Consider the following 27,609-nt stretch of genomic DNA (forward strand, 5'->3'; position numbering starts at 1 on the left):
AGTTCTGAAAATTTCAGCACTGGAGACTAGGCATCTGCGAGGCAATCTGATTGAGGTGTATAAGGCTAGCACCTTGCAATGATTGTGATTTATGTTCTTTAAGAAACACCAGTGGTGTTTTCAACACAGACACTGATGCTAGCAGGTACTTTTATTATTATTATTGCTCTTACATTATTTCTCCCTGATTGGGAGTTCCATTTTGTGACGGGTATTGCTACCAAGTACACATGATGGTGGTTGTTATGTCTGGTGTTACTGTTGGTCTAGGAACTCTCTGACTATCCTAAAGGTGTTTAGGATTGGGACTTACTGGAATTCCTTGTAGATGTTCTCGGGTAGACGTATTGCTGCTAGGCTGTTATGTAGGGTCTTTGGTACTATACCTATGGTTAACATGATGATCGGGATGGTCGTTACTTGTTGCTTATGCCAGATCTCTATGATCTCCTGTCTTAGGTTCGTGTACTTCCTAATTTTTTCCCATGGGTTTTCTGCAGGTTGCCAGTGTTGGATACAACACAGACACTGATGCTAGCAGGTAGTTTTATTATTATTATTATTGCTCTTATATTATTTCTCCCTGATTGGGGATTCCACTTTGTGACGGGTATTGCTACCAAGTACACAGGATGGCTGTTGTTATTATGTCTGGTGTTACTGTTGGTCAAGGAACTCTCTGACTATCGTAAAGGTGTTTAGGATTGGGACTTACTGGAGTTCCTTGTAGATGTTCTCGGGTAGACCTGGGCGCCTCCGTAGCCAGGTGGGCAGGAGCAGCAGTGCGTAACACACACACTTCTTGATCAGACTGGGTTTCGAGCCAGTGACCACCAAATACGAAGAATGCGGAAAGGTCAGGGAATGACCACCGCATATCCCCAGAGCAATATGGCCTTAGTTGCTAATGCGCCTAAAAACCAAATAACAAACAAACAATCGCATAGACCTATTGCTGCTAGGCTGTTATGTAGGGTCTTTGGTACCATACCTGTGGTTAACTTGATGATCGGGATGGTTGTTGCTTATGCCAGATCTCTATGATCTCCTGTCATAGGTACGTGTACTTCCTGATTTTTTTCCCCATGGGTTTTCTGCAGGTTGCCAGTGTTGGGTACCACTTTGTCAATATTTATCATTATTATTATTATTAGCCGTATGGTGCAAGGAAGCCTGAAGCTTATGCCGCACCAGCCAAAAAAAATTCCTGACATTACGCTGAGAGTCAAAAGGAGAATGGAATCACCAAGAAAGAGAAGAATGATGCTGAGGAGCCTAAGTCTGCACTGAATTCTTGAGTAGGTCCAAATCAGTACCAGACCATTTATTTCACTTTATGTAAACTGTTGTCTTTTTTGTTTTGGCTTATACTTAATCAGTACTTTCAAATTAACCATGCTTCCTTCAGTAACCAGCAGAAGTATTAAAGTTCTGAAAGTTTAGCTGGAATTGGTACATCTCTTTGAGGGGGCAGGATGAATAACTAATAGCAATTTGGATATTTTCATGGTAAAAGATTTGTAACGAAAGGATTCAGGATTTTTGACACACTGTTGTCAACAATCCTGAATCACTAATGAGAAATTAGTGTTATTAGCGATTCTTTAGCGTTGCTAGTGGTTTATCACTAATAACACACTAATTACAGCAGTTTATATATATATATATCTCCAAGTATGACAAAGCAAATATTAAATGTTATAATAAAAATAAATATTAAAAACTCTTACCACTATTAACTTAACTCATATTCATATATATATATATATATATAACTGCTGTAATTTTGAATTTAGTGATAAATTCAGAATTACAGCAGTGAAAACATTCCTTTCACTACTATAAAATGCAATTTGTGATTTAAATCATATTTAATTACAAATAAGGCCCCCACTCCCACAAAATAATATGGTGTGTGAAAAAAATAAAAATAAATAAGTAAAATGAGCATTTACTTAGTTGCACCTCTTGTGTAATTTTATAACATGGTGTGGGAAATTAACTTTTCTGAGAAACCTTCTGGGCAACCTTTGTGCTAATGTTGTATTTCTTTGAAATGCTAAGCTGCATCATTGCAAAAAGCATCAGTATAGGCCAGTTGATTTAAACTTCTGTAAGATAAAAACCTACAGAGTGGGCATTTTTCTTCCCTTTTTTTTTTTTTTTTTTTTTTTATGAAAACCCTAAACACGAAAGGTATCAAAACCTATAGTACTTAGTACCGTGCATGGGTTAAAGGGGAAGTATGGGGGGGAGGGGGACGCCGGAAACTTTGCTCTAGAGACTAAACATGGGTTTCACCACTTCAAGCCTCCAATAAGCAAAGTGGTGGTATTTCACCAGATGATGAAAGTCATATACCACCTCTATTTATTTTTTCTCTCACAAAAGAAAGCACATGTTCATCAATCACCAAGAAAGAGTAGAATGATAATACCCAAGGTCCTGATCTGGATATGATTATTCTTCTCTTTCTTGGTGATTGTCTTCTCTCTCTCTCTCTCTCTCTCTCTCTCTCTCTCTCTCTCTCTCTCTCTCTCTCTCTCTCTCTCTCTCTCTCACACACACTCACTCACTCAGGGTAATTCAGAAATTTTTTGGCTTGTGCAGCAAAAGTTTGAGACTTCCTTGCACCATATAACTAATATAAAAATAGCAAAAGTTTGAGACTTCCTTGCACCATATAACTAATATAAAAATAACTTCTTGATGACTGGTGTGTTTAGACCCTCTGAAACCCTTTTGTCTGGAAACTGCTATGTAGTTTGTCTTTCGTACGCAACCAGTGGTGCACATTTGATTCACCAACTCCACACTTCCTTGCAACTTTTCTTTTACTGATAGTTTCTACGTGCTGCATAACAACTATTTTGATAATGCCATGCTTCTTAAGCATATCACAATCCTTTACCTTTTATGCCTCTTTTTCAGTGGTTGTCAATGTCTGTTTCTAATTTGTACTATAGCAGTAGTGGTCTCTGGTATATTTCATTTACAGTCTGTTTTAAATATGTTTAGTGGGTCTAACTATGATTTAAAAAAAAAAAAAAAATTGCAAAGCACAAAAGCAACACAAATTATTGTGAAACCCATAAATGTGGAATACATGGAATATAGCAATATCTATCCTAGCTTTGGGTAGATATTGCTATCTGCTAAGTGATTTATATCTGAGTTGCACTGATATGCTTTATAATCAGTATTTCCACAGTTGATGCATTTGAATACTACACTGTTATTCAAAATTCTCTGCACAACAAATTGATATTAAATATCAATATATGCATTGATATATGGTATCAGTTATATATCAATGTATATTATATTTATACATTGATATTGTGTATCGATGTATAAATTACATTGATATATATGGTATATATTGCATTGCTATATAATATATATTATCTATCTATTTAATATATACAGACAATCCCTGTATAACATTGTACTTCTACAACACGGTTTTGCTCTAACACGGTACTTCTACAACACACTTTCGCTCTAACACGGTTAGAGAATTGTGGTAACCTGACATAACACAATATTTTTGAGCATTTGTATGGGTTCACCGACAACATCACTTACAGTGGGCACATGAGCATCGAAACTAGACCTTGAGTGATTGGAAGTAGCGTGTCTGGTCCGATGAATCACATTTCCTCTTGCACCATGTGTGCCTGGATGCACCATGGGATGAAAACAAGTCTGTGGCGGTGGTGTCATGCTTTGGGTGATGTTCTGCTGGGATACCCTGGGTCCAGTCAGCCATGTGCCAGCCACTCTGACATCTATCACCTACCTAAACATCATTGCTGACCAGGTACACCCTTTCGTGGCAACGGTCTTTCCCTCTGGCGGTGCCGTCTTTGAGCTGGATAATGCACCATGCCACCCTGCCGGGATTGTTTGAGACTGGTTTGAGGAACATGAGGAAGACTTCCAGATATTGCCCTGGCCTCCAAATTCCCATCACAGACATCAATCCCATCGAGTATCTATGGTTTGTGTTGGAACAGCAACTCCGATCTGCGGATGGACCTTACGGGAGTTAAAGGATCTGCTGGTTACTTGTTGTTACCAGATACCACAAGACACATTTAGAAATCTTGTAGCGTCCATGCTTCACCGGGTATGATCTGTTTTGTTTGCACAGAGAGAACCAACATCATATTACTTAGGTGGTTATAATGTTTTCGCTCATCGGCGTATTTGCTTGTGCTATCAAGAAAATGTTGGTTGGTTCGGGGAACTTCTATCTTGGGGGATACGCAGACTGATAGATTAATAATAGCTGCAGGAACATGCAGTAGCCTGTAAAGCAAGTTGTTGGGGATTACAGGGCCTGTTAGAGTCATCATGGAACAAGTAAAATAGATGGGCTGTGTTAGAATATATAAGAGTAAGTGCTGGTGCATATATAATTGCATGTACATGAATGGAAGTCACGTGGAAAATAAATTTGAGGGAATTTAAGTGTTGGTGAAGTTATCAAATGGAGAATTTGTGGAGGATATCAGAGACGTGGTGTCATTTAGATCTAAGCGACAGAATATGATTGTGGGTAGCTCAATGTGAAAGTGCAATGGGTAGTGTAATATTAAGAAGCACATAAAATCTAAGACAGTGCATCCAGTTTATATGGCTGATCAGTGCAATGTTGAGTCAAGTTGATATGACATAAGTGCTGGGTAACTACTAAGGTAAAATGAGAGTAGGAGTATGTTATAGGCCTGATGACTATGGTGAGTACCAAGTAAAATTCTCAGAGAAATAGAAAAATAAAATGTCCAGTAAATCAGTATGTCTTATAATGGGGAATTTTAACTTTTCCCATATTGACTAGAACTTGTGGATTGGTCACACACACACACACACACACACACACACACACACACACACACACACACACACACACACACGATCAAGAATTTTGTGAATTTATTAGATGACTGTTTTCTACCTCAGCAGTGTGTTTGAGAGGCAACAACAGACAGTAATAGTCTTGATCTGATTATTAGCAGTGATTATACATACATTAAGAATCAGATCAAGACTATTACTGTCTGTTGTTGCCTCTCAAACACACTGCTGAGGTTGAAAACAGTCATCTAATAAATTCACAAAATTCTTGATCGTGTGTGTGTGTGTGTGTGTGTGTGTGTGTGTGTGTGTGTGTGTGTGTGTGTGTGTGTGTGTGTGAGTGACCAACCCACAAGTTCCAGTCAATATGGGAAAAGTTAAAATTCCCCATTATAAGACATACTGATAAGACATGTGGAAGTGATCATGGTGTTTTGGATTTGGGATTTACTTGAAGATCTAACTACCAACAAGAGTAAAGGGAAGGGTTTTTGCTTTTATAAAGGTGACTACAGTAGTCTCACAAAGATTTTAAGTTCTGTACAGTGGGACCGACTGATGATGTTACAATCAGCAAATTCTAAGCGGGAAGCATTCAAGGAAATAACCATAGAAGATACTCGACTTTTCATACCAATTAAGAAATACTGTTTTTAAGGCACAGACCTAAATGGACGTTAGATGAACTAATGAGTCGTCACAGAGTAGCAAAAATGCATGGGATGCATGTAAATTATTAGATGATACGGAAGCCTAAGGTAGGTATAAACTAGTCTGTAATCGAGTCACAAAGGCAACGTAAAACAGATTATGAGAAATCTTTGGCAAAGGTTACAAAGAAAAACAGAAAAAATTACTTTTCTTGGAAGAGGATGAATCACATTGGCCGATTTGATATTGATGGTTAAACTGTTGATGATCTTGCTCAGGTCTAAATAAGTATTTTGCATCTACATTTACACATGAGGATTTCTTTAGGGAAGCGTATTCCAGAAGATTATCAAACTCTGACAGGAGCTAAATAATTTCATGATAACTGAGAGTCAAGCAAAAGAGAAATTATTGATGTTAAAACTAATAGAGGCACCTGGGGTGGATGAGATCTATCCAATTGTATAAATTATATTAAAGGAAGCAGCAACCCCTAGCCGTAATTATGAAAAATCTTTGGTTCATAGGAAGTCCTCATAAACCAAAGATGTGTGAATGTGTCTCCAATTCACAGAGGGGATGAAAGGATGATATGAGTAATTAGACACCTATTAGCTTAACTTTTGTTCTAGGGGAAAATAATGGAGTCACTGTTAAAAGAAGTAATGCCGGACCATCTAGACAAGTGTGCATTTATATATTCAGTCACAGAATGAGTTTGTCAATTGGCAATCATATGCTTCCACTTGATTGGCTACCATGATGCAGTGACAAAGGATCCAACTGCAAATAATACCGTATTTCCCCATGTATAAGACGCACCCTTTTTCAAAAAATTTGGATCTAAAAACTGGGTGCGTCTTATACAGTGGTTGTAGATTTTTTTACTTGCATTTCTCACTTTTTTGCGCTCGTTGTCTTTGCGCTTATTGTTTCGCACTTGTTACCCGTATATTAGGTTACATTTTGCCACATTCTGCCCAGAAATGGCTCAGAAAAGATTTATGTACAGTGCTGAATTCAAGTTAAAAGTGATCCAATTTGCAAAAGTGAATGGAAATCGTGCTGCTGAACGTAAGTTTGGTCCTCCTCCAACTGAGAAAACAATCCGAGACTGGCTACGGGAAGAAGAAACCCTACTGAAAACGCCATGGCAGAAGAAGGCCATGAGAGGCAAGTCAGCAAATGCCTGATTTAGAGAGGGAATTGAAGATATGGTTTATTTGTTTTGTTGTTTGTTATTTGGTTTTTAGGAGCATTAGCAACTAAGGCCATATTGTTCTGGGAATATGCGGTGGTCATTCCCTGACCTTTCCGCATCCTCCGTATTTGGTGGTGACGGGCTCGAACCCCGGTCTAATCAAGAAGCGTGTGCTATGTATTGCTGCTCCTTCCCACCTGGCTACGGAAGCGCCTGAAGATATGGATAGAAGAGCAAAGGGCAGTTGGAATTCCTGTGTCCACAAAGATGGTTCAGCATGAGGCAAGAAGAATCGCTGATGAAAAAGAAGTTACTGATTTCAAAGGAGGACACAATTGGTACTTCAGGTTCATGAAACGGAATGGACTAAGCATGCATACACGCAGCAGACTTGCCCAAAAGATGCCTGAAAGCTATGAGCAGAAGGTCCTTGAATTTCATCGTTTTGTCATTCAATGTCAGAAGACACATCAGTTTGAGTTGGGACAGATTGCAAATATGGACGAAGTCCCCCTTCAATTTGATGTCCCAAGTAACAGAACTGTTGATAAGAAGGGGGGTGAAAACTGTAACTGTGAAGACAAGTGGACATGAAAAGAGCCATTATACAGTTGTTAATTATACAGTGCCGACGGAACCAAGCCGCCTTCTATGCTGATTTTCAAACGCAAAACAATGCCAAAAGAAGACATTCCTCAACGTTCATGACAAGGGTTGGATGGATCAGGATGGGATGAAGATCTGGTTTGAGCAAGTTTGGAGCAGGAGACCAGGTGGGCTCTTATGCAAACCTGCCTTATTGGCTTTCTTGATCAGTTCAGGGCACACATAACAAAAAACACAAATAAGATTGCTACAGAGCAAAAAACAAAACTTGCTGTCATACCTGGAGGCTTGACATCCCAGCTCCAACCACTTGATGTCAGCATTAACAAACCCTTCAAAGCTGCCATTAGAGACGAATGGAACCAATGGATGAAGTTTGGCATTTCAAATGCCATAGATGGAACTGAGGACGAGGCAATATGTGAAGACAGTGATTCGTCATCAGACACAGATGAGGACAAGCTAATGGATGGTAGTTTTGACAGTGATGAGGAGTTGTATGAATTTTCTGATGAATAAAACTTGAGTTCAATAACTTTATGTAATATATATATATATATATTTTTTTTTTCAAATTTCGGGCCCCAAAATTAAGGTGGTGCTTATACATTGGAGTGTCTTATTACATGGGGAAATACGGTAATTTTGATATCATATACCTGAATTTCAGGTATATGATATCAAAAGTAATAGGTATATGATAGCAAATAGTAACAACTATGGATAAAGGTGATTTTGTGGCAGAAGTGAGAGAGTGGTTAAGAATGGAAACTGCTCTTAGTGGACTAATGTTATTAGTGGAGTACCTCAGGGTTTGGTGCTGGGCTGATGTTTTCTGTACTAATTAATGATATTGATGTAGAGTATATCTGCTTAATATATAAGTTTGCACATGATTTAAAGGTTGGCACAGTGATTAATGACAGTAATGAAGGTATGCTGCTGCTGTAGAATATCTCGAAAATTTATGCAGATTGGCAGACGAATGGCAATTAAATTTTAACATTGACAAATGTGAGTTACTGCCTATGTATAACAGTAATCCCAATGTAACCTACGAATCGTGGTGCTACCCTCGGTATAGTAAAAATGAAAAAAGACCGGAGGCTGATTGGGTTTTGTCAGTGATATACGGGAATTTTTCAGTAGGGATAATATATGCCATTGTATAAAATAGTGTTCAAGCAACATCTTCATTACTGCATGCAGGTCTGGAAGCCTCATTTTAGGAAGAATGTAGAGCTTGTGTAACAGGTACAGAGAGGGGCAGTTGGGTTGGTGAGGGGGAAAAACTGATGCTCCTAGAAAGGCCTTAGGTCCACAAATTGCAGCATCTGGAGACTAGGCACCCTCAAGGTGATCCGATTGAGATGATTAATGCTTTAAATGGATCGAGGATTCTTCCTCTTGCTAAGACTATGAACATGATGGGGCATAAATTCAAATTGAGGAAGGATGGTTGTAGAATAGACGTGTGGAAGTTGGCTTTTAGTCAGCTGCTACTGAACAAACTTCCATCTTTTGTTTTGGAAAGTGAATAGGTTGAGTAAATTTAAGGAAGAAGTAGAAAAACTGTTGGATGGGATGAATAGGTGAAATAATGGGGTTTTTTTAATAATGTATGAGCTTGCCTCCTTTCCACTACTTATACTCATATTTCCATTTGGAAATTTGCTGATTTCTAGCGAATTCATAAAAAAAGTTCATAAAAAAACTGTGCTGTCCGATTTTTTCCTTTTCCAATTACCTGTACTTTTTCTGAAACAGTGGAAAGAAAACACCGTCCATTGCTAAATCCTAAACTATAATAGAATCTACCATATGACCAACATTGCCAATATGGATTTTTTTGTGTTGATCTTCGAGTGACATTGATTTGTTATTTGGTTTTTTTTAGGAGCATTAGCAACTTATTTTTTTTTTATTTATTTTTTTTTTTATGTGAATACCAAACACGAGAGGTATTAGAACCTATAGTACTTAATACCATGCTTGGGTTGGAGGTTGAGAAGACAAAAGAAGATATTTGTTGACATTGGACTTGAACTTCTGTAGATTGTAATTTTCAGGAAATACGTATGAAGGAAGGTTGTTCCAGAAAACGGCAGTTGAATGAATAAATAAGGAAGATGAAAAGTTGGTTCTGTGGGTTTGAAGTTGGACAGTAAATGGATGTTGGCTGGTGGCGGCATGTGTTCGGACTGTTTTGAAAGAGAGAGAGCAGGAATTATAGAAGCCAATTCAGAAGAATTGGAAGTATCTGTAGAAGAGGCAACTAAGGCCATATTGCTACGGGGATATGCGGTGGTCATTCCCTGACTTTTCTGCATCCTCCAGAAAGGTCAGGGAATTGGGTGGTGGCCACGGGCTCGAGTGTCATCTCTTGACTTTTGTTTTTCATCTCTGGACAAATTTGAATGAAACATTTGGTAAGGTAAGACTTGTAGTTTCTCTTGGCATTTGTAATGCTTTTGATTGTGTTTGGCAGAGTGATCTTCTAAACTAGATACCTTACAATCGCCTGCAGTGCCATTCAGTGAAGGCAATTGTAGATGGCTCACTGTCTTCTAACTTCTCAACTAATGCTCTTGCTCCTCAAAATTCAGTTATTTCTCCGACTCTTCCTTTTTTATATGGAAGATGTATTTCTACTGACTGGAAATCCTATCCATAGTTTTGCTAATGATGCACATTACATTCCACCTTCCAGTTTCAGATATCTTGCCTTCACAGACAGCTTCAACTTTTTGAGTATCTACCATAAATTACTTTAATATCAGTTTGCCATTAATTTAAGTGCCAATGAAGAAGACTTAGTAACTTGTCTTTTTAAATCTCAGGCCTAGTGTATTATTTGTGCAAAAAAGATAGGTCGAATAGGACTAGAGTATGTCTGCCTGTGGAAAAAAGTAGATCAGATATCATCTTTTAAGGGCATGAAAGGTGATATTGTTGTACAAGTTGGCGGCACTAATGATATTATAAGTTGGAAATCTGAGAACTTTCTTAATAAGTACAGGGAAACGTTGGGAAAAAGTCAGTAGTTTGGATTGCATTTGAAAGTGTTCACAGTTCTGCCCAGACATGTTAGGAGCGGGTATGTGTTGAGTGCCTTGTCAGTCAATTTGTCCCTGGAGAGAATGTGCAAGCTCATGAGTGGAATTTTTCTAAGCATGATCTGTGCTTCTTAACAGGAGAGACTGCTTCTACAGGGATGGGATGCATTTAAATAGAAGGGGTGCAAGAATATTTGCTGGTGTTTTCGAGGCAGTGATAAGTGATTTGGAAAACTGCTAGTTTGTGGGGGAGGGCAGCCTAATAGATTAACAATAGCTGCAGGCAGAGGCGAAAGTGATTCTTGCACCACTTATTTTGGAACAAGAAGTGGCCTGAAAATCAAGGTGTCGGGGATTTTATGCTCTGCTGTGGGTCATCATGGAACAGTGAATACATGGGCTGTATAAGGGTAACACTGGGTAAGAACACACGCATGTATACTTGCATGTACACTAATGCCAAGAGCATTTAAAAGAAACTTGATGAATATGAAGTACTGATTAATTCATCCAATGCAGATGTAGGTATAGCAGAGACATAGTGTCATACAGACATAAGTTTTGCTGAATTTGAATACATGTACAATGTATACATGGGCGACAGACAGAACAGGAGAGGTGGAAGGTTAATGCTCTTAAGAAGCATATTACATGTAAGGCAGTGCATCAAGCCAACTTGGGTGTCCAGTACAATTGAGTCAGTTTGTGTGATATAAGTATTGGAAGAAGCAAAATTGAGAGTAGGAGTACATTGTAGGACTAATGATTGTCATGAGTATACCAAAAAACTCTACAAGAAATAATGTGGGGGATTAAATCAGGTTGTCTTATTATGGGGACAATTTTAACTTTCCAGATGTTGTGACTGAAATTGAGTTGGTCTCACACACACACTAGGAAGACTTTTTTAGATTTCTTGGATGACTATTTTCTACTGCATTGTGTTAGAGAGGTAACAACAGGAATGATCGTGATCTGGTTATCATCAGTGATTCTTCATGCATTAAGAATCTGAGGTTAAAAGAACTATTAGGTAGAAGTGATCACAGTTTATTGATGCAGGATTTACTTTCAGGTATAACTACCATCAAGAGTAAAGGGAAGTGTTTTTTTGCTTTTGTAAAGGTGACTACAGTTGTCTTAGACAGCTTTTAAGTTCTATACAATGGGACAAATTGATGATGTTACCATCAACAAATTCTAAGTGGTAATCATTCAAGGAAATAACCATAAAAGCTACTAGGCTTTTCATAGCAATGAAGAAATACTGTTGAAGGCTTAGACCAATTGGATGTGAGATTGATTATTGAGACAAGTGGCAGAGAAGAAAAGTCCATGGGATGTGTGTAATTTATGAGGTAATTCAGAAACTTATGGTAGATATGAATTAGTTTGTATTCAAGTTGCCAAAGAAGGTTAGGCAAGCTAAGGCAGATTATTAGAAGTCTCTGGCAAAGAATGCACAGAAAACCTGCAAAGGCTTCTATACTTACATTAACAGTAGAGAGAGGGATTGAACTACCTTGGGCCACTTTATGTCAGTGGGTTAACTGTTGATGATGCTGCTGCTCACATTGCTGACTAACCGAATAGGTATTTTGCATCAATATTCACAAATGAGGAATTCTTTGGTGCGGGGGAGAAGCCAAAAGTTTATCAAACTCCAATGAGGAGTTAAATGAATGTGATAACTGAAAGGAAAGTGGAAAAGAATTGTTGAAGCTCAACATAAAAGAGGCACTACAATCATTAATAGAGACAGCAAAGGAGGTAGGCAAACCTTTAGCCCTGATTATGAGAGCATCAGAGCATACATGGATTCAGGGTCCCTATGGCCTGGGGATGTGAAAATGTGTCCCCAATTCATAAAGGGTGATCAAAAGGTGAAATAACTGATTACAGACCTGTTAGTTTAACAAATATTCCAGGGAAAATAATGGAATCACTGGTTAAAGAAGTAAAGGATGACCTTCTGGACAGGAATGCAATTATACTGCAGTTACGTCATTGATATTTTAAAGGGAGATGTCTTGTCTAACAAATATGATTGGTTACTGCAATGCAGTAATGCAGTGACCATGGAACTGAATGCAAAAAATAATTTTGATATCATATACTTGGATTTGAGGAAGGCTTTTGATATTGTTGCACATAAGACTGCTGTATAAACTGTGGCAATGTGGAATGAATGGCAAGTTACTGCAATAGACATATGGATGGCTATGTGAAGAAGACAGATTGGTTGGCAATGGGCACTGCTCTTCATGCACAAATGTTATTAGTGGAGTCCCTTCAGGGTTCAGTGCTGGGTGCATTATTTTATTAATGATATTGATGAAGGTATATCAGGCTTAATGTCAAATTTTTCAGATAATAGAAATGTTGGCAGGGTTATTAACAACAGTAATCTGGGTGAGCTACTGCAACAAGAACTAGGAAAATTTGGTCAATCAGATGAAAAATGACAGTAATATTGAAAAGTGCAAGGTACTGCATATGGGTAACAGTAATCCCAGAAAAACATATCAACTGTATGGTACTAAAATCAAGGAAGTGAAAAATTGAAGAGATCTGGGGGGGAGAGGTAATTGTGCCTTGAGATATGAAATTCTCTGACAGGGCAGACATGCAGCCAGAATAGCTTGTGGGGTTTTGTCAATGATATTCAGAAACTTTCCTAGCAGGGGTGAGGAGTTGATTATCTCTTTGTACAAGACCAGTTGTTAGACTGCATCTTGAGTATTGTATACAGGTTTGGTGGTCTCACTTTTGGAAGGATGTAGAGCTGCTGGAATGGTGCAGAAGTCAGCTAGATTGGTGAAAGGAAAAGTAGGGTGCTCTTATGTAGAAAGGCTTCCCTTCTGGAGACTTAGGCACCTGCAGTGTGATCTGATTGAGGTATCTAAGGCCTTGAATGGATTGAGTAAGCTGAATGTAAATGGAATTCTTACTCTTGCTGAGACTAGACAAATGAGGGGGGGGCATGAAGTTATATTGGAGGAAGGATGGTACACGAGTGACGTGCAGAAGTTTGCCTTCAGTCTGCAGTGGTTGATTGTTGGAACAGGCTTCCTTCTCTTGTTGTGGAAGTTGGTTTAAATAAATTCAAGGAAGATCTAGACAAATTCTTGAAAGGCATGGATGGGCAAAGAGTGTAGTGCGCTTTTTTTTTTTTTTTAAGTTTTGCTGATGCTATTTAACCTAGCTTTCCTGAATTATTTGCCATTACTACTACTACTTACAAAAGAAAGTCTTCTGCTGTCATCCTCATGTTTAGTGAGTCTCTCTCTCTCTCTCTCTCTCTCTCTCTCTCTCTCTCTCTCTCTCTCTCTCTCTCTCTGTGTGTGTGTGTGTGGCTTTTTTCAAAAAGGACAGTCTGGTTAATAAATAGACTGTCGCTTATGAAGTGTAGCACTGTCTGATTCCAATCTGAAGAAGTCCCACAATCAATCTTTTTATCCATTCACTCTTTAAACTGCAAATTCACAGAACATCTTTTTTTCTTCTTCATTTAGAACTTTTGTTCTTTTGCAACACGTTCATTCACATGTATTTATAAAAATTTTGCAGAAATTGAAATCTGATTTTGAATAGTATCTTCTGTTTTCTCAACTTTCTACCCATGTGAATTACTGAAATAGTAATTCTAATACCTTTTTTGTTTTGGTTTTAATAAAAATTTAAAACAAGAAATAAAAATAAAATAAGTTTATTTTTTAGTGTTTCAATAAATTTTAAAGAATTGTAAGACAAATGATTAAGTTGCAGTTGGCTTTTATTAAAACAAAATCCTGACATTTATTTTGGCAGTCCCTGTAGAATTTGAATATATTATCATTCATACATTACACTTAGAAATATATTTTTTCTACTATAGCTCTGTAGTTTTCTTTATGTATTAGCTCAACTGAAATAACACATTTATTCTTTTTTAGGCCAGAGCACAACCCCTTTTATAGTAATATTGATTCCATGCCAGATATACGACCACGCAGAAAATCTATACCACTTGTTAGTGAGTTGGTAAGTAAATTTATTATAAATATATTATCGCTGTATTTATATATTCATCCTATATATAAAAATTCATGTGAACTTCAGTATTTTTTTCATTCATGTTCAAAAATTACAATTTCAAAAAATTGAGAATTTTAAAACTGGAAAACTATCCATGTTCCCTGGGGTGTCTTCTTGAGTTATTTATTATTTTTTTTTAAATTTGAAATAGTTTTTCATAAACGTAACTTTTAAATGTAATTTAGCCCTACAATGTGTTGTGTTGAAGAAACAACCAGGTATTGAACATATTTGAATACCAGAAATACAAAAGCCAATTTTCAAGGGAATTTTTGGGGGCAATTCCTGGTCATTCATAACTATTCTGCAATGCATTCATACTACAATTCTGTCCCTTTTCATTATCAAATTGACTAAGAAATTGACTGTTACCACCGTAAATAGTCAGTTTCACGAATTATGTTGATGAAAGGTATAATGGAATGAGAGAGAAGCGAAAGCTAATTAATGACCTGCAGCTGCCTATAGAATTTCTCTCCAGTATAGTTGACTCCATTTTAATATTCTATCAGTAATAATCTTAGTATTGTTGGTTATTCTTTTAAAGGAAATGTTTGGTTTCTTTTTTAACATCACAGTAACTATATTTGAGAGCCTTGTCTGTTATTTGAGTTGGGGAAAATCTTGTATTAGGCCATAACACTTGCTTGAAATTTGCAGTGCTGAGTATGTTGCATATTCTGTAATCTAGAAAAACTCCCATAAATACTTTGATAGGTTGTGTCCTGGTTGTTAATTGTACAATGGCACAGTCTTAATTGTGTTTGCATTAATGTCAAGTGTCTTGCCAATAAAATAAGTGAATTCAGCCATATTGTTAGGACAACTAATGGTGATATAGTTGGTCTAATGGAACCCTGGTACCACTCCAGAATAGGAGATGATGAGTTTCATTATGGCTTGTACAGTGTATTTAGGAAGGATATGGAAAGGGTAATGGGATCATGCTTCTTATCAAAAGCATCCTGAGCACAATACTTTTTCAGAAGTTATACATACTAGTATCGAATGAGGCCAAGTTAGTTGGATACAAAGATATAATGAGATTGGAAGTAATCTACAGACTGAAGATAAAGATGAGAGCCTTTACAGTCAAATGGAATGGTCAAGAAAGTGTCAGTGTCTTATCATGGATGATTCCAGTGTGTCCTTATTTTATTGGAGCAAGTGGGAAGTTAATTCGTCATGAGGAATTAAATAAACTGGATGATTTTAATTTGTATCAGTTAGGGACAGTGATATACCTTTTTAATCTATAGTCATAGAAACTTTTGAAAACATGGTATCATTAAGAAAATATAGCAACAGAGGAAGATACAGAGATGGATGAATAGCCAAGTGACCAGTCTAATAGAAGAGAAAAAATGCACTGGACATTACAGTGCTATGAAAAGTACTGAAGCCCATTTCATTTACAAGTTTATCTGTAGTAGTCCACAGAAAGGGCTAGATTGGCAGAAGGCAGATTATCAGAAATCTCTGGTTAAGGGAGCAAAGAATTGTGACAAGGAGCTTTTCACGTATGTGAATACTAAGAAGAGAAGAACAAATTAAATCAGGACACTGTGTGATGGGCATGGGAAAGTTTTAACTAACACAGCTAATATTGTTGATGAATTAAACAGGTATTGTGCATTGTTAATTATATAAGAAAGGCATTTCATAGTCAGGAGAAACTGCAAGTTAAGTTGAGAAGAATGAAATTAGCAATATCGGAATTTCTGAAGATTATTAATTAGATAAACTTGTGAGCCTAAAGCCGAATAAGGCTCCTGGAGTTGATATCATGTATCCAGTTGTTTTGAGTGAGGTAGCAAGATAGTACAGTGAACCCAGAAGGTTAATTATATGTGCTTCTCTAGACTCAGGAACAATTCCCTTGGATTGGAGAAAGGCCAATGTGTCACCCATATATAAAGGCATTTCTAAGAGTAGAGTAGTTAACTATCTGCTGGCCAGTTTGAATACAATAATATGGAATATGATGGAAGCAGTGATCAAGAGTGCAGTACAGGATCGTTTGGATTGATATGGAATTCTGAAGGAAATATAGCATTGTTTTATAAGGGGTAAATCATGTTTGATCATCTTGGTAAGAGCTCTTTTGATAGACACTTTTGAACTCGACGAGTTAAACATTGTTTACTCGGATTTTAGCAAAGTTATTTGACTCAACACTGCATGGGGGAGGCTACTCTCTAAGCTAGAACATGTTGTAATCACAGGAAAATTATTTAAATGGATGGCAGCAGGTAGGAAGTAGGGATTGTGATTGATGTTAATTTTTCATTTTGGGCCAACATAAGAAGCAGTTCTCCAAGGATTGTTACTGTGGCCATTTTTGGTTGATTTTCTTAAATGACATTGGTGAAGGGATAGGTCATGATTTCGAAATTTGCAGATGATTTCAAAACCAGTTGAGTAGTTAATAATCATGCTAAGCAGTGCTTGTTCAGGACTGCTTAGATTTTAGGGATGGTCAGAAATATTGCAGCTAAGTTGTAATGTGACAAAATGCAAAATGTTACACTTGTGGAATAGCAACCAAAACAATGTGTACATTTAATGGAGTTGAATTAAAAACAATAGAGGAAGAAATAGAAATACCGGAAGGAAGAAACCTGAAACCTCTGTTATGGATACCACTGAGATTAATAGCCTTGATGTAACTATTCTGGTAATCCATGCAAAACATGACATGGATATATGTCAAGCAGAATTCCTCTAAAAAGCAAATTCAGCTTCTGTATTTAAAACCAGTGAATAAAACTGTTCGGTGGAATTGTCAAGGCTTTCACAGTAACATCAGTGATACTATGAGCTAATCCACTGCTATAGTCCTATTGGCATCTGCTTAAAAGAAACGAATTTGCACTTCAATTAAAAATTATACAATCTTTAGGCAAGATAGATCTAATAATAGCACTCATGGAAGGGACTCGAACTCAAGAGCTATACTCTTGAGTTCGAGTCCCTTCCAAACATATTCTTCTGCAAACCTCCCTAGAAAACCAGTTACTACGTGTAATTGTCACTCTTACTTTCATTTTTTTCTCTATTTTCTTCCATTCAGTCATCCATGTAAAATTCAGCAACCTTAAAGACCGTCTATGCTGCGATTACCGTCTTAGTTTTGTTTATTAGGCAACTTCCGTGCATATTATTAGGTTCTCCCACTCCAGATGGACAGCTCATGGAAATGCTGTTGGACAGACAACATTACTGAATACTGGTTTCCTACTTATATTCATCTCCCTACATGGTTTCCCTTTGCAATAGACCTCTACCTTTGCTCTCTGATTCGTTTTCCAACATACAGGGCAATTCTTAACGATCCTCTTGACAGTGACCATTTTCTGCTAAAATGTACTGTTTAAACATCCTCATTACTAACAGAAAATCCAATAAAATGGAATTTTTCAAGTGCTTATTGAATAATATATAGCACTTCTGTTTATTTTGATTACCATGTTATTCAGTACTGTGGTATTGCACTTCATGGTGTTAAGTCAAAATTCAGTTGCTAACAGCAGAACTGCTGCTACTCCATAATATCAGATAACTAAGACCATTATATAAATTTTTGGTGGAATTATGACTGTAGCAATTCTAAAAAAGAGAAAAAAAGCAATGGACCTGATCCTTAACCATCCAACCACTTCTAACCTTATAAGCTTTAAGTGACTTAGAGCCCAAAAAAAGTCCTAGAAAAAATCAACAAAGACTTTTTGATTAAATTTTCTTCCTTGGTCTCTAAAATCTTTATCAGAATAATCTGGAGAAAAATAAAACATTTGAGCTGTAACTGAGAAATCCAAATGTGAATTCTACTTTATAATCAACCATTTGCAATTTTTGAATTTCAGCAGTTGCTTTCCACATCAAGAACAGTGTTGCTTGTCCTGACAGAGTCTGTTATGTAGTACCTTGACATAAATGTGATTATTATTACTGTTGATCTTTTCTTTAAATAACCAACCATTATAGACTATCCAGCCAGGAGTCTACTGGTGTTCATTCCTATAACAAGCACAACATTCATCCTGCACTTGAGTTTCACATAGTCAGTCAGCCTTTTCCCAATTATGGAAGCATTCATCTTCTGGCTTTAATTTTTAATAAGAAATTAAACTTCCTAGAACATATCAAACACCTGGACTGCCTGTCAGAAAAAAAATAAAAAAGGAACTCAGACAATTTCATCCACAGTGTGGGGTGCAGAGCTCATTAACACCTTGCTTCACTTGTATAGATCCCTAATCAGATCTCATATGGACCATGGATGTATGTGCTTATTATTCTTCTAGGGAGAGTTTATTGTTATTCCTTGCCCTTATTCAATGTTTTGCCCTCGGGGTATCTCTAAGTGCTCTCAGAACATCTCCAGTACACGGTCTATATGTTGCAGCCTTTGAAGCCTCCCTCTGAGTATCAGGAGAACGATGATACTACTTAACTATGTAACCAAGATTCAAAGTCTCCTGATTGAACCTATTGAATCTCAGTGTATGATCTACTACAGAAAGAAACTACAGGCTACTCCACTGACTAATATCAGGTTACAGGAACTATCAGAAACCTGGAATATATACGTCAATCACGTTTTCAAAGATCCTGTAAACGAAGAACCTCTAAGGTCTGTTACTTCCAGCAGTGGGGAAAACATTCTCTAACGAGCAGTAATATCCAACAACTACACACTGCTCATACACAACATTATTCTAACTTTGGTAAAGTTTTATACTGATGGATTGAAGTCTGAGAGTGACATGGGTGCAGCAAGGGTACTTCCTGAGATCACCATTTCTGTATTACTTCCAATAGAATATGGTAGTTACATTGCATGATTTATATGCTATAAAGCATGCTTTAGAAAATATTTTCCTTCTTTCATTTCAAAAGAGTATAATGTACATAGACTCACAAAGTGCTCTGTTAGCTCTGCAGAACATCTCCTCACCAATACATTGTTTAATAAAGCTCATCAGATCAGTGCTGATCTTTATTATTAATGGATATATTGACTGGGCGATGTTTTGTGGTGATGAGCATCAACAAATAGTTGTCTTCTGTTGAGTCCCGAGTCATAATGGAATTCCAAAGAATGAAAGTGCATATCACACCACCAAACATCCATGTACACAGCTCAAATGAAGTCTCTAGCACTACTTACAGATTATATATGCAGTATATGGAGACTATGTAAATGCAAACATATTAAACTCTTTCCATTTAAACCTGTACCACAGTTATGGACATCCAGCTTCCATATAAACAGACAAGAAGAAATAATCCTAGCGAAAACTTGAATCAAATAGGTCAGATTCATGTAATCCACTGTCTTCTTCTGTCAGGAAATGATTCTACACAGTGTATACACTGCTACACATCTCTCAAAGTAAAGCATACTCTTCTGGTATGTACATTCCCGACTTTCTCATTCCTCTCTCTCTTAAACTTAAAAGAACCTTTTTGCCACTTGGCCATATCATAGCTGATAAATCGCTCAGAATTTTTTATCTTTCCTCAAACAAACCCAACTATATGATTGATTCTAACTGCCCCAACAGCAGCCAACACTTGTAAATTTTACAATGTAATTGCACCTAGAAAGTATTTGAATCAACTACATTGGTAGGTGCAGTGTGTCCTGAATAGCCACTAAACCAGAAACTCAGCAACAACAATTACACCAGTTAATGAAAATATTTTTCTGTCATTCAAAAGTAGTTATTGATAATCCATTATCATTCCAACAAATATAGTAGGATACATTTTCAGTAATTTTGATTAAATGTGCAGCATTTTTAGAAATTTGGCAAGTTTTTGAAAATTTTAATTATGAAAGAAGATGCACAGTCACTCAACCCATTGAAAACTTTAAAGGAAGTCCCAGAATCACATTCATAAATTGTATTCTCACAATGATTGCAATAGGATAAATAAGAGTCTATTGTTAACCTGTCTTATCGGCCACTAACAGTGGCGGCCATGATTACTAAGAACTGCAGCGAGTGATCAAGGCAGCTCTGTACAATCAAAACCATTTTCCCCAAACTGCCACCCTTGTTTAGTTTTAAGTTTTCCTTCCATTTATCCTAAATAACATAGACTTAATCTTTTGACCTGTAAGTTAGTTTCAGAAAGGGAAACTACTGTTTTTTTTTTTTTTTTTTTTAACGTTATTACTAGCAGACTAATTTGGTACCACTTGGTCACTCTAGTGGCACTGCTCCCGCTGCTGTTTCTTCTACCATTTCTTCTTCCTTTGGGTTGGTCTCTGTTCTCACCTGAATAGTGACCAACCCATTCATGACACTTCTCAGAACAAGAAAATCAGAAAGGATACTATGATGAATTATCCTTTCTAAATCTTTCGGCAACTTGTCCCCAATCCTCATTCAAAAACATTTAGAAAATGCTGCTGGAGCTCCCAAAATGGTAAAAGGATTACAATTGGGAGATTTACTTGTTTAAACTCCAAGATCATCCCATTCAGGATCTTTACTAAAGCTGCCCATTTTGTATTTGCTTAGGACTGATGACCCTCCTGTGTGTGTGCTAGTCATATGGCACGGTTTTATCTATTAGACACATTTCAACTGACTGCCTAGATTTTAGCAATACTCGTTTTACTGCCTTTAACCATCTGACTGAGCCTTATACACTCAATCAGATTTTATCTAACAATGACATTCAAGGTGTCAGCTGTTTTTACTTCTTTACAACTTATTAATTATATTATATATATAAAATAAAGCATATATTTTTAGAATATATATCGCCTTTTATACATAGATGCATTCTTAACTTTTTGACCAGATAACTTTTTCAAAGTTACCAAATTCTATTTTTACCTTGCCTTGGCACATAATAGCTGTTGTTTCTAATGTGCCAGAAAAATCTTATACCAAATCAAACCAAACCAAGCCCTGTCACCATTGTGATATTATTAGCTTGATCAACAAAAATTAGTTGTCCACGTTAATATTATTCTATTTTCCATTCCACCTAGTGTATCACTACTACTGAAATTATGTCCAAACCTGCTAAACCCAAGATTCAGAAATCTTGTTATAAGAAACTGCATACATTTTATATATGGAAACAAATGATATGATTATCTAGGATGAACCACTTCTACAGTTTAATGGACATCCCAACTTTCCTAAAAATGAAAACTAAAACAGAGCATCATCAGTAAACTGCTTCTAAAACACAAATACAAAACATCTTTTAAAGCTAAATAATGCAGCAAATCTAGCAATGGAAATGTAGAGTTACATGTTGCAATAAAGATGATGTACGCAATGTAATTATGTGTCATGAACCGTAAGCAATTGTTTCTTACAAGAAACAAATTGATATCACTGCAGGTTTCTCCTTATTTAACAACTAGTTTTAGGTGGGATAGAAATACTGCTTCCTTTCTCATGGAGGTGTGGCCATTCTGATAGGTCAGGGGTGGCCAACAAGTCGATAGGGGCTTTAATTTCAGTTGTTCATGACAAATTTTAAATATTTCCTTTATCTGTTGAACCATGTGACATGCTGGCGCAAGTTGTATAGTGAAAATTTACGCAGTTACATTGTGGAGAGCACAGTGTATGTGTCGAATTCTTATTTAGCTTACTTAATATTAATAACCGGACAATACTTATACGTTAATTTAGTACCCTTTGATTTAAAATAAATACTAAAAAAAAAGAGTAATGTATCATTTTGATCAAGAGTGGGAACTAGAATACTTTTTTGTAATTATGAAAGAAAAATGTTGTTTGATTTGCAATGCTTCCGTGGCTTGGCCCAAAAAAGGAAATTTAGAAAGGCACTTCAATGCACTTCATGGTAAATACCAATTGGATTTTCTGCCTAATAGTGACCTTAGAAAAAATAAATTAAAAGAACTTAAATCCATATTATTTGTAGAACAAAATTTCTTCATGACACCTAATTTACAATCTAAAGCACTAACTGTAGTATCATTTAAAGTGAGTCATCTTGCAAAAAAATGCAAACCATTTTCTGATGGTTAAATCATCAAAAATGCATTTTTAGAAATAGCAGATTCTCTTTTTGAAAGTAGTAAGAAAAAAATGAAATTAGAAGTTCTCTTCAAGATCTGCAGTTATCTCTAATACTGTGATGCGATGCATCGAAAAATTTAGTAAAATGTGAGCGAATAATTGCATGCTCATATTGCTAATTGGGTGTCCTTTTCTTTACAGTGTCAGTGATACAGCTCAATTGCTCATTTTTATTCATATGGTTTTCGATGATTCTGCCACTAGAGAAGAACTGCTGGTATGGTTTCATTAAAAGAAAGAACTAGAGTTCTTGATCTATTTAACACAATCAAAAATTTCATTGAAAAAAATTAAATTACCACTATTTAAGGTCGTATCAATAACAACGGATGGAGCTAAAGCAATGATGGAGTATCTTAACAGATTCATCACATTGACCCAAAAGGATGATGAATTCTCAGATTTTTTGAGTTACCACTGTATCATCCACCAACAAGTGTTAGCCAGCAAAAGATTAAATACTAAAAGTGTTATGGACATAGCTTTCAAAATCGTGAATCCCATCAGAGGACAATCTCTTCAAAGGTTTCTTTTCAAAATGCAACATGATGAAAATGAACCAGATCCGATATTACACACAGATGTGAGGTGGCTGAGTCAGAGTAAGTTTCTACAGAGATTTTGAAATTCGCTGAGTGTAATTAAAAAAATTTGTTGATCAAAGGGAAGATGATTATCAGCAGGTACAAGATACGGAGTATACAGATTTTACCAGTAAATTAAGTGATCTGAATTTGGAATTACGAGGAAAAAATAAAAATCTGGGTGACATGATTAGTAGTATTTCTGCATATAAATATCAATTTTTGGCAATGGCTAATGTTCTCAAAGAAAAAAAAAAATTTATTGATCATTTGCAAAAATATCCTGTTTTTGAATTTAATAGACAGAAATATGTTTCTGAAATTGGAAAAGTTGTGGATGATTTTAAAACCAGATTCAGTGATTTTAAAACAATTGAAGACATTGTTCAGTATATTTCTTATCCATTTAATGTTGGCTTAGATATGAAACAAATTGAAGAAAAAATTGCTGCGATTTTTCACATGGAGAAGAAAATATTACTTGAAAATGAAACTATTACATTGCAAAACAACATCTTCCTAAAAGCCAGATCATCAGAAAAAGACTTGGAAATATGTTTGCCAAGAAAAGTACCCGAATGTGAAAAAATGCAGCAAACTTGCTGTTTTGGTTCACATATCTACATGAATTGGCCTTTTCGTGTTTGAAACAAACCAAGATGAAGAATCACTATACTCTTACAGACTTGCATACAAAAGATTCTTTTTTGGTTGGCCTTGTCCCTCAGTATATCCCTGATTTTGAAAGCTTGGCAGATGACATGAAGACACAAACTTCACATAAATTAAAAATTTAAATACGTATGAATTTAAAATAAGAATTCTGAATTGTATTTAATTTTAAAATTTATAAACAACATTTTTTCACTATGTATTCTTAACATTTTTAACCATGTGGAATGAAATACTTGAGATGGTAGATCACGGCACATTCTGAAGAAGAAAAGTTGATTGCATCACAAATTAAGTTGGCCACCCCTATCACAGAGGTGGCCAACTTAGACATATCCACTTGCAGACATTACTCAAAGCCATTGCTGTAAGAAATGCATCTCCTATGTCTGATTCTGAATTTTTTTATAGAACAAAAATTGAGGCATGCTATCACAGTGCCTTCTCTTTTAGTCTTTTGTTCAGCAGGAAAGAGTTCCTCAGTGATCAGTTCTCAGAGCAACACTTTGCAATAAAAATTAATCATATGACAAAAAAAAACTTCATGAATATAGTCGAACCCTACTCCTGTGTGGATGACATTTCTGTCTCTTGTCATTCTCCGAATATGAACTCTATGGAAAGAGCACCAGTCCTCAAGAAATTTCTTTAATTTCTTAATCTTATGTTTATGGATGATGTAGAATAAATTGAGATAATCAACAAAAAAAAAAAAAAAAAAAATATATATATATATATATATATATATATATATAGTAAATTTTTGCAGGAACCCTGGAATTTGTGCTGCAGTTATTGAATTCTGTGATAATTCTCTAAAATAGCATTCAATGTATGGATCTAATTCTCAATAATAACCTGATCCTATTATTGATCCAATTACTTGAACATGAAATATGTACATAATAACTCTTAAAAGAAAATGAATTTACTCAAAGCTGTATCTGCCATGTCATGGGACATTGATTGTGTGACCTTTAGATTAGGTCCCATTTAGATTATGTTAACACCAGTATGTGACTCTTCTAGGGAAAAGCACCTTAGTATGCCTTAACACTGTTCTGCCCAGTGTCTTCAGAATTGTGCTGGATGTGTTTTTAACTTTCCCAGTTCAGTGTTTAATGTACTGAGACATATATCCACTTCATCTTAAGAGAGCAAGGAGAATACTTGCTCCACTGTGCAGTTAGAATTCTGAGCTGTTCTCTTTAAACTGTTCACCCACATATTTTTGATATTAAATAAACAGTACATTACAGAAATAAATTCAAGGCAAATCAACCTGCTTGTATTAGACTGGAATTAACTCTATCAGTCTCTACTCACTTAAAGCATATTCAGAGAGATTGTCCTCACCTGGAAAGCAATTAGCTGCAATACTCAAGCCCTCAGATATCGAGCCACCTTCTACACTTCAGAGGATAATAGGAGAAGGTGCAAACTCTACAGAAATCTTTATATTCTTAATTGAATGAATTGGTCTTCTGTACCCATTTTTAATTATGAATTTTAGATATATCTGTATTTCATGCCTGACACCAGAAAGCTTAGAAAGCATAATATTGGGTGTAATACTGCCCCAGAAAGCTTAGAAAGCATAATATATGTCCATAGTGGCCATTGTTGTGTCAATAAATGCTCAATGCGACAACAACGCTAACTCTTATCAGATTACAGTGTCAGTAATATGGATGCAAAGATATTTTGATGATAAATTTCCAGAAATTTGAGTAGTTCTTTTTCAGAATTTAACTGCCATAAGATGCCAGTTTTGTATCTCATGATTTCCAGTACATCAAAACTGTGTAAAAAAAAAGTCTTGATTTAAGTCCTGTGTTACTAGGAAAAACTTTATGGGATTTTTTCTCCCATATCAGGTAAGTGTTGCACTACTTTTTTCCTGGAAACTTGGAGGGGAAAACTTGGATTTTGCATCTCACAAAACATAAAATTAACAGCAGAGTATATATATAAATTACAGATACCTTACATACCGTAATGTCCTAACTCTACCCCATGAGGCATCATATTGATGCCTTATGGCCTATACAGTAAACCCCCGCTATTTGCCGTATCTGTATTCGCGGTTTCACGTATTCGCGGTCGCTCATTTTGTATAAAATGGAACCTAAAAAAATGTGAATTTTAAATCGCTGTGAACATTTTCCGCCATAAAAAAACATGGCCGTGGCTAAAATCACCTTTCCTGGTCAAAACAGCGCTCAGTGAGTGGGGTGACAAAATCGCGAGCGTGGATGTTTCTCGCTAATCCTTGTTCAGTATGTGTTATGCACTTGTCATGGAATGTTTCGTCGTTTGCTTTTAATTTTATAAATTGATATGCTTACAAAAGTGAAAAATCTGCCGTTTTGCAGTGTGTTAGTGTAAACAGACTTTTTCGAGTGTGTTAATGGAAAAAAGTGACTTTATTGTGGACAAGTTCTTTTCTAACCCCTACAAAAATATGGCTACGAATAACAAGGGAATTGTGAAAAGATCAAAGAAGGTGATGACATTAGCGAATAAAATCGAGTTTTTAAACAAAATTTCCAATGGTGAAAATGTCTCCTCAGTGGCAAAACATTATAAAATCAATGAGTCAGCGGTACGATCAATCAAGAAATCGGAAGAAAAAATTCGCCGTAGTGTCCGTGAAAACGCGCTAATTGCTTCAAAAATTTGCTCTGTAACTCGTGATGTTAAATTGGGAAAAATGGAAAAAGCTTTAAATCTGTGGATAGAAGACCGAACTCAAAATAAAATTCCATTAAGTTCACTCAACATTCGTGAAAAGGCAAAACTCCTTTATCAACACTTTAGCGAAACTGGTGATAGCACTGGCGGGATAAGTTTTTTTAGCTAGCAAAGGCGCTGGTTTGAAATTTCTAATAAATATTACATTTAAGATTAAATTGTTTCTTATTTTCATTTCGATGCCATATGCTTGCATTTCACTATTGTACTGTCTATGTACATAGTCATATTATCAAGGTACATATAATACATACATACGTAGATAAAATTTTAGAATAGTTTTTCTTATATATTTCATACTTTGGAACGGAACCGCTTTATTACTATGGGAGCCATAACTCAGTATTCTCGTTTTTGGTATTTGCGGCATATCTCAGGAACGTTTCCCGTGAATAGCGGGGGTTTACTGTATTTCATTAATGAGACAACCAACTAACAACCAACGATAAGGATAATGAACAAATATTTTATGATTGTATAGTGCTTCTCTTATTCTAGGCCACAAGAGTGGCATTATTTTGCTTATTGAAAGAAAAGCAAAAGGTGCTTCCTGCTGTAAGCTGTTCGTGTTATTATATTAATTTAGCTGTAGAAAGGGATTCAACAAATTTACTGAAATTCTTGTGAGCTTGTATTATTTCTTGAAGAGAAATGTTTAAAGGAAAGAATGGCTGTAGAGATTCAAAGACTTCAGAACAGGACACAAGATTGCTTTTACTTGACTGAATTCTGTCAAAATTGTTTAACCCAGCGTGGATTTTTTTAAAAAATTTTATTGTTATTTTTTTTTAAGGAGTTAGTTATTCAGAAGCTCTCATTGTGTCAATGTCTAATGCACACTAAATTTTTCCAGTTATAGTTTATTAACTGTGTAACTGTTGAGAACTGACCAACAGTGATATTTCAGTTTTGTTGCCCTTTAGTATGCACACAAAGAAACAAAACACAACTTAGTTAATATACATGGTGCATAACATTTCAGGCATGTTAGCAAATAGTAATAATTCATGATTCATTACAAAGTAAGCCAACCCATCAACATGAAAATTTGTTACAAA

At 36.0% G+C, this 27,609-nt stretch overlaps 1 protein-coding gene across 1 annotated transcript in view; it reads left to right on the forward strand.

Annotated features, from left to right (window-relative positions):
- unc-13 (protein unc13 homolog) overlaps positions 1-27,609 on the forward strand; it is a 1,321,962-nt gene that overhangs the window by 433,086 nt on the left and 861,267 nt on the right. The window contains exon 14 of the mRNA XM_090372343.1: positions 14,313-14,400. Within this exon, the coding sequence (XP_090228469.1) occupies positions 14,313-14,400 (88 nt within the window). The remainder of the gene's footprint in view (positions 1-14,312; positions 14,401-27,609) is intronic.

The sequence above is a fragment of the Mastigoproctus giganteus genome, chromosome 4 (genome assembly GCF_048544385.1).
Source record: "Mastigoproctus giganteus isolate SK-2022 chromosome 4, ASM4854438v1, whole genome shotgun sequence".
Lineage (NCBI taxonomy): Eukaryota > Metazoa > Arthropoda > Arachnida > Uropygi > Thelyphonidae > Mastigoproctus > Mastigoproctus giganteus.